Source organism: Micromys minutus, assembly GCF_963924665.1.
Source record: "Micromys minutus genome assembly, chromosome: X".
In the NCBI taxonomy this organism is placed as follows: domain Eukaryota; kingdom Metazoa; phylum Chordata; class Mammalia; order Rodentia; family Muridae; genus Micromys; species Micromys minutus.
Window position 1 is genome coordinate 73,872,780 of NC_137970.1, and position 8,967 is coordinate 73,881,746.

At 48.6% G+C, this 8,967-nt stretch overlaps 1 protein-coding gene across 1 annotated transcript; it reads left to right on the forward strand.

Moving 5' to 3' along the window:
* Positions 1-361: 361 nt before the first annotated feature.
* ARMCX4 (armadillo repeat containing X-linked 4) lies at positions 362-7,450 on the forward strand (the record flags this gene model as incomplete). Its single annotated transcript, XM_080910566.1, has 1 exon — positions 362-7,450. The coding sequence occupies one exon, from the start codon at positions 362-364 to the stop codon at positions 7,448-7,450; it is 7,089 nt and encodes a 2,362-aa protein (XP_080766692.1).
* Positions 7,451-8,967: the final 1,517 nt, after the last annotated feature.

The window sequence follows — 8,967 nt, forward strand, 5'->3', positions numbered from 1 at the left end:
GTCCATTCATTATTAGCCCTCACACCATCCCTGACACAATTCATTTGGCATATGAAAATAGCTGGGCATTTGGGAGCATAGGAAGAAATGAAATATGGGTGAAAATTTGACAATTTTCCTCTTCTAACAAGTTCATCATTTTCCTACCCTTTCCGGTTCCTGTTTGTATCTATTTGAATAATGCCGGAGAGTTAGAAGAGACGGTTAAATTCATTTCCTTCTTCCACTTCTAGGTCTACTTCCAGGGGCAGCTCTGCTAGCCTTTAAGTGGTTAAACACCATTGCCCAGACACACCATCCTCTTTCCTAGCCCAAGTGAGCCCTCCTATACATTGTCCGTGCCTTCAGCAGGGGTGATTACATGGGCCGTGTTCAGGATGTGGGCTGGGCGACTGCAGGACTGGTGATCTGGGCTGGTACCTGCTACTGCATTTACAGATTAACCAAGGGAAGAACTCAGAGTGTGAGCGGACTTGCCAGAAATGGGTCCAGAATCGAGACGGAGACTATGGTTGGGGAACAGAACCAGACCTTGGCCACAAGTGAAGCCATGGCTGGAAGAGAGGCTGAGACTAGAGTCAAGACTGAACCAGAAACTGGAGAAGGAGGTGAGCCTGTGGCTGAAGTAGACTCCAAGTTCCCTGTTCTAGTTAGACCCAGTGGCAACTGCCAGGCCAAGACAATGCTGGAGGAGGAGATAGAGACCCAATCTAAGACCAGTTCATTGGTGGAAACTGTGGTCATGACAGAGGCAGTGACTTTGACTCAATCCACATCCCAAGCCAAGGAAGTAACCATGAAAGAGGCAGTTACACAAACTGAGGCTGAGGCTGAGACAGTAGGCAAGAAAGAGGCAGTGACTCAGACCAAAGCCAAAGCTTGGCCAATGGCTGGCAGGGTCGAGGTCAAGAAAGAAGCAATGACCCAGACCAAAGCAGAAGCCCATACATTGGATGAAAAAGAGACAGAGATTAACAGAGTAACAGTGACACAGAGTGAGGTCTTGGCAGTGACCAAGGAAGTAGTCAAGATTGGAAGCATGAATGAGACTGGAATTGTGGCTGAAGCCATGATAAGATCACTGCAAGAGACTGTGAGTGTGACTAGGACTCAATCTGAGGCTAGGCTCGATGCCACAGTTGATACTAAGGAGAATCCTAATGATATGTCTGTCATAGTGGCTGGAGTGGACATGAAGTCTTATGCACAGTCTCAGGCTGTGGCCATAATCCAAAATGATGATATAGCTGGTGCTGAGGCTGACAAAAAGGAGGATGTCAAAAACATGTCTAAGGCGGGGTCTGGGGTAGATACGAAGGCTTCTGGTCAGCCTTATACTGCTGCCAACATTCTGGCTGAAGCTGTGCCAGGAGCAAAGAATGATGCTTGGGACAATGCAAATGAAGCAGAGACAGATATAAGAACTTGTATAATACAACCTGAGACTGTGGCCAAGGTAGAGGCTGAGGCAACGTCTGGTGCCACAAAGGATGGTGGGGAAGATGCCAATGTTAAGGCAATGACTGATGCTGACGTAACGGATACCCAGCCTCAAGCTGTAATAAGTGATCAGACTGAAGCCATGCCTGATGCCAAGACTAAGGGTAAAGGTAATGGCAATGCCATGGCTAAAGCAGGGGCCAAGGCAAACACCAAAGCCAGTTTGCAGGCTGATGGCTTACTCAGTGCTGGGGAAAAAAACAAAAGTGATAACAATGTTATGGCTAAGGCAGAGGCCAGTGTAGACATGGTTTCCTGTACCCAGACTGAGCCTGTGGCCAATGTCCAGGGTGATGATTTGCCAGATGGCAAAATCAAGGCTAAGGACAATGCCAATACCACATCTAAGGAAGGAGCTCAGGCTACGGCCCAGAGCCAGGGTGAAGCCTTACCTAATACTAAAGGTAAGGCTAGAGGTAAAGCCAAAGCCAAGTGTAAGGCAGCGGCTGGGACAGACACAAAAACTTGTGCACAGCCTCAGGCTGGGACCAAAACTCAAGCTGAGGCCCTGTCTGATTCCAAGGTTGATAGTAAAAGTGACTCTAATGCTGTTTCTAAAGCAGGAGCAAAGACAGACCAGAAAGCTTGTGGTCAGCCACAGCCTGTGGTCAATTGCCAGAATGAGGCCTTGCCTGGTACTAAGACTAAGGTCAAGGGCAATCCGAATCCTATGCCTAAGACAGAGGCTGGGACAGCTACAACAAGCCCTGCCCAGAATAACGTTGTGACCATTTCCCAGGCTGAGACCACACCTGGAGCCAAGAATAAGGCCAAGGGTAATCGGAATTCTGTGCCCAAAGCAGGGGCTGGGTCAGATACAACGGGTTCTGCCCAGTCCCAGACTGTAGTCAATTCCCACAGTGAGGCCTTACCTGGTACCAAGAATAAAGTTAAGAGCAGTCCCAATGTTGTGCCTAAGGCAGAGGCTGGGGTGGGTGCCTGTCCCCAGTCTGTGGCCATTTCCCAGGGTGTTGCTTTGACTGGTACCAAGACTAAGGTCAAGGGCAATTCTAGTGCCGTGTCTAAACCAGATGCTGCTGGGTCAGGTACTATGGGCTCTGCCCATGCCAAGGCTGTGGCAAATTCCTCGGGTGAGACCTTACCTGGTTCCAAGAATAAGGTCAAGGGTAATTCCAATGCTGTGCCTAAAACAGAAGCTGGGGCAGGTACAACAGACTCCATTCAGCCCCAGGCTGAGCCCTTGCTTGGTGCCAGAAATAAGGTCAGAGGTAATTCCAATTCTGTGCCTAAGGCAGAGTCTGGGGCAAGTACAATACTGGCTTTGGCTTCTTCCCAGGCTGAGGCCTTGCTTGGTGCCAGAAATAAGGTCAGGGGTAGCTCCAACGCTGCACCTAAGGCAGAGGCTGGGGTAGGTGCAAGGGGCTCTGCTCAGTCCCAGGCTGTGGTCAGTTCTCAGAATGAAACCTTGCTCGGTGCCAGGAATAAGATTAGGTCCAATGCTGGTACTAAATCAGGAGCACGGACAGGTACAAGGGGCTCTGCTCAGCCCCAGGCTGTGGTCAGTTCTCAGAATGAAGCCTTGCTTGCGGCCAGGGATAAAGGTCTGTCTGGTTCACAGGTAGAAGCCACTGTAGACAATAGGATCTATGCAAAGCCCGTGGGAGGAGTTGTGCCCACTTCTGAGATGGTGACTGTGGCAGGTGCTCAGCCTAACATTCACGATTATTACTGGAATGGGATTGGTGTTGAGGACTGGATTGCTGCTGAACGGTGGATCAAATTCAGGTTTCAGACTATAGATGGTGACTGGGAGAATAGTGTGTCCTGGACTGATGATGACAGTGGAGCCAGTATTGGACCCTGGAGTGGGGCTAATGACAAGGCTGGCATTGTTAGCTCCTGGGCTGTGGCTTGTGATGAAAGTAGCATTAAGTCTTGGACTGGGGCTAGGACTGAGAATGAGGTGGCTCTTGGGTCCTGGGTCAGTGCTGGTGACCAGGTCAGTGGAGCACTCTGGGCAGGAGCTCAGACTACTGATGGGACCTGGGTTGCAGACAAAGCCAGTGGAGGTTCCTGGACTGGGGCTGAGAACCAGATCAGTGCAGGTTCTTGGGTTGTCTCTGGAAACCAGGCCATTGCTGGGCCCTGGGCTGTGAGTCAGGTCACTGATGGGTCGTGGCCTGCAGTCCAGGCTAGTGGAGTGTCCTGGGTTGTGGATCAGGCTACAGGGACCTGGACTGTGGCTGAGAACCAGACTGGTGCAGTGTCTTGGGCTGGAGCTGGCAATATAGTTAGTATTGGATACTGGACTGGGGCTGTAGACCAGACCAATGCAGTGGCCTGGACAGGGACTAGTGATCAGGTTGGTGGTGAGGTTAAGCCAAGGTATGAAGATCAGGCCAGTGAAAAGGGGTCTTGGACCGTAGCTGGTGTTCAGACTACTGGAGAGTCCAGGTTGGGATCTGAGGATCAGTCCAGTGGAAGGTCTTGGACCGAGGCTGTAGACCAGGCCAATGCAGCATCCAGGCTTGGAACTGTAGATCCAGCTAGTGGTACATCCTGGACTGGAACTGGGGACCAGGCTGTTGGAGCATCTACATCAGGATCTGCAGACCAGTCTGGTAGTGGATCATGGGCTAGCACTAGGAATCTGGCTGGGGAAAGATCTTGGACTGGGACTGGTGATCAGTCAGATGGTGCAGCCAAACCTGGTTTTGAGAATCAGACCAGTAATGAAGGGTCTTGGGCTGGCTCTATTGGCCAGCCTAGTGGAGGTTCCAAGTCCGTGTCTGAGGATCAGTCTACTGGAAGATCCTGGGCAGATTCTGGAGACCAACTCAGTGGAGGTTTCTTGGTTGGGCCTTTGGACCAGGCCAATGGAGACTCTCAGCCTGTCTCTGGAGAACTGGCTGCTACTGGAGTAGATCAGGCTAGTGGAGGAGGATGCTGGACTGCTACTGGGGACCAGTCTGGTGTAGAATCTAGGTTGGGTCCCAGGGACCAATCGAATGGAGAGCCTTGGCCTGGCACTGTAGATCAGACCAGTGGATGGTACTGCACTTACACTGGGACTCAGACTATTGGAGGAGGCTCTTGGGTTGGGGCCAGTGGTCAGGATGTTGGAGGGTCAAAGCCAGTACACATGAACCAGTCTAGTGGTGGGGCCTGGCTTGGCAGTGGGACTCAGGTCAGTGCAGTGTCTTGGACTGGTGATCAAGTTGGTGGCTGTTCCAAACCTGGATTTGAGGATCAGGCAGGAGGATTCTGGGCTGGTGCTGGGGACCAGACCACTGGAGGGTCCAGGCCAGCTGTGTCTGAGGATCAGTCTAGTGGAGTAGTTTCCTGGGGTGGTGCTGGTGGTCATGTTATTGGAGGGTCTAGAACATGCCCCACTGATCAGTCCAGTGGTGGGTCCTGGCCTGGCATGGGGAGTCAGGTCAGTGGAGGATCTTGGATTGCCCCTGTGGATCAGACTAGTGGCTGTACTAAATCTGGATTTGAAGATCAGTCATGTGGAGGAGGCTCCTGGGCTGGTACTGGGGACCAGACTAGTGGAGAATCCTGGCTTGGATCTAGGGCTAGTAATGAAGCCAGTGGAGGATCTAGGCTAGATCCTCAAGACCAGGCTAGTGGAGCGTCCTGGATTAGGTCTGAGGATCAGGCCAGTGGAAGATTCCTGGTCAGTGCTGAGGTGGAGGCTAATGAAGGATTTTGGTTTGGGCCTGGGAGTGAGGCCTTTATAGGGTCTTGGTGCTGGACAGAAGAGGCTACTATTTTGCCTGTCGCTGAGATGAAAGATGAGGCCAGTACTGAATCCACGTCAGGGACTAAGGAAGAAACCATTGTTAGTTCTGGCTTAGGGGAAGAAAAGAAGACCAGTACTGAATCCTGGACCAGATCTGAAGAGGCAGCTTTTACAGGCTTCCATGCTGGGGGTGAGGCTGAGACTGTGGCTGTGGCTGTGGCTGAGGCTGAGACTGAGCCTGAATCTAAGACTAGACCTGAAGCTGGGGCTGAGGCTGAAGCTGAGAGCAAGGTTGAGGCTGAGGTGCAAGAGGGGACGAAGCCGGAGGCTGGGACAGCAGCTACAACTGATTCTGAAGCTGGAGCTGAGGCAGGGGCTAGAGTTGAGGCAGGGACTGCAGCTGAAGCTGGAACGGGGTTTTGGCCCTGGAGTGGCACCACTAAAGGGTCTGGGCTTGAAGCTGAGGCTGAGGCTAGAGTTGGGGGAGGGGCAGGGGCTGAAGCCGAAATGGAGAATAGCATGGGATTTTGGTTCTGGAATGGAGATGCAGCTACTAAAGGGTCTAAGCTTGGAACGGAGGCTAAAGCTGAGGCTGCAGTTGGGACAGGGATAGGGACAGGGACAGGGACAGGGACAGGGGTGGAAGCAGGGGCAGAGGCTGAAGCTGTGGCTGAGACCAGCATGGGATTTTGGTTCTGGGATGGAGATGGAGCCAATAAAGGGTCTAGGCTTGGGACTGAGGCTGAGGCTGGAGTTGAGGCAGGAGCTCAGACCGGGACAGAAGCTGTGGCTAAGAACAGCATGGAATTTTGGTCCTGGGATGGAGATGAAGCTACTAAAGGGTCTAGGCTTGGGGCTGAGCCTGAGCCTGGGGCTGGAGTTGTGGCTGAGCCTGGGACTGAGAGCAATATGGGGTTTTGGTTTTGGAATGAAGACTCAACCACCAAAGGATCTGGGCTTGGGACTGAGGCTGGGACTGGCTTAGGATCTTGGACTTTGTCCACAAATGCAAATGATGAAGAGGAGGAGGAGGAGGAACTAAGTAGAGAATCCAGCCCTGGTATTGAAGAGATCAGTCTAAGAACCCTATTTGGGGCCGAGAGTGAGGACAGTAATGACCTCAGATCTACAAATGAAAAAGATGACAATTCTGAATCTGGGACTGGGGATAAGGCTGAGAACACTAAAGGTCAGTTTGATGCTGCTAATGGCGTTGACATAAGGTCTTGGTTCTATACTGGTAATGAAAACAGATGTGAAAATGAGTCTTCATCTCAGGCGAAAGCCAAAAAGTCAACGGAATCAAGGGGCATATATCCATCCATGGTCCCTGGGGCAGGAATGGGTGTATGGGATGGAGCCATTGTTTGTTCAGAAAGCAAGTTATTGCACAAAACCAGCTTTCCAGATGGCTTCAGAAGGCAAATCGGTACTGGAGTCAAGGTGCATTCCTGCAACTGCCGCTGTAAACGGGCCGTGAACCTGGATCCTGAAGATCTTGAAAAACTCATTTGCATGATTGAAATGACTGAAGATCCTTCTGTTCATGAAATAGCCACCAATGCTCTCTATAACAGTGCTGATTATCCTTATCCCCAGGAAATTGATCGCAATATAGGTGGAATTTCAGTTATCCAAAGCTTATTGAGCAATCCCTACCCCAATGTCCGGCAGAAGGCTTTAAATGCACTGAATAACATCTCAGTTGCTGCTGAAAACCATAGAAAGGTTAAGACATATTTAAGTCAGGTATGTGAAGATACTGTCACCTATCCCTTGAATTCAAATGTACAAGTGGCTGGGCTAAGATTGATAAGGCACCTGACTATTACTAGTGAATATCAGCATATGGTTACCAATTATATTTCAGAATTTCTCCGTTTGTTGGCTCTGGGAAGTGGAGAAACTAAAGACCATGTTTTAGGAATGCTTGTGAATTTCTCTAAAAATCCATCCATGACAAGAGACTTGCTAATTGCCAATGCACCAACAGCACTGATCAACATTTTTAGCAAGAAAGAGACAAAAGAAAATATCCTTAATGCCCTTTTACTTTTTGAGAATATAAATCGTCATTTTAAGAAAAGAGGGAAAACATATCCCCAGGACCGGTTCAGTAAAACTTCCCTTTATTTCCTGTTTCAACGACCTAAAGCCTGTGCCAAGAAACTTAGAGCCTTAGCAGCAGATTGTAGTGACCCAGAGGTGAAGGAAAAAGTTGAGGTATTAATAAATAAACTTTGATTAGCTGTCTGTTTCCCCCAAAGTTTGAGTAACATTTTGGTTTTACATCCCGGACATGATGTACATTGTGAATTGCTTTAGAACTTTGAAACTGATGTTGCCTGGGAGAACCCATAGCTGGACAATTTTGTGAACACCAAAACGAGTTCAAGCTTGTACTGAAAATACATGTGTCAATTTTTATCTTGTCTGGATTGAGATATTTTTAGTATGCTTCATGAGCAAAAACCAACCGGTTCTTCATAAGTAAGGTAATCTTTGGTCCTTTGTGTGGACTTATGTTTATACATTTGAGACTTTATTTTTATGTCATCAATAAAGTTGTGTGTTTTAAGAAGCAAAAGAAAAGATATTGTGTTCATTCTTGGGATTATGATCTGTTTACAAAGATAAGATATATGGAAATAAAATCAGGAGGCTTTTGGTCACAGGCAGCTGCTTCCAATTAGTGCTTAGAGGCAGTAGAAAATGCTGCACAATGTATCAGGTACTGCTTTATGGAAAAGGAAGTCTTTTTAAGCAAGCTGTTGGGAAAGGTTAAAAAGGCCTTTTGAGGAAGAAAGCCTGGAAGCAGGAATCCAGTTCTGACTAGCCTTGGGTAAAATGTTTGAGCAGGGGCATGAGAGGAAATAAAAGGGGGGGGGATTAGCCTGAATTCTGTCTACAGAGCACCCCTGATTGCTAATCTAGGGTGTTTGGATATTATATCTATCCCTTAGAAACATCAAGGACTTCCGTGGCCAGAGGATGAAAGGAAAGTAATATGGCTGGTTTGTGTTCAGGATGTGTCCACATTGGAGTGAGAACAGGAAGGGTGACTAGAGATGGGCAAACAAGCCAGGAAGCTACCACGGTCGCGAGGCAGGAGATGATAAACATCTGAAATGTCAGTTCATTCCTGTGGGATTATATGATCCTGCCAAGGCTGGATGCCCCAGTGCAGGGGAATGTCAGGGTGGGGAGGTGGTGAGTGGGCGGGGAACACCCTCATAGAAGGGAGGGGGAGGGAGGATGGGACAGGGGGTTTCTGGAGGGTAAACTAGGAAAGGGGATAACATTTGAAATGTAAATTAAAAATCCAATTAAAAAAATAAAGACGTGATTTCATGGCGAAACAAAAAAAAAAAAAAAAAAAAAAAAAAAAAAAAAAAAAAACAAAAGCAAGCAAGCAAGCAAACAAGCAAACAAAAACCAATGATAGCAAATAAGCAAGCTATCTCTCCCTTGTGATCTGCTATGGAGTCGTTGCTGGCCTGGAACTCCTGGGAATCTAATCTCAGCTTTCCAGCCACTGGACGGGAAGGCCTGAGTTACTGTGCCTGGCATCAGAAAGCCTTGTAATGAGTAGGTGCTCCAGTCTATTCTGGGGACATATGACGAGAACCAGTTTTATATTAAGGTTGTGGAGTCCATGGGAACATATCCTCTTTCATAGAGAACTCTGGTGTCTATAGAAGTGTATAATAAAATAGTTTTGACTTAATAAACTATAATTGAGAGAAAATGTGATTTAGAGT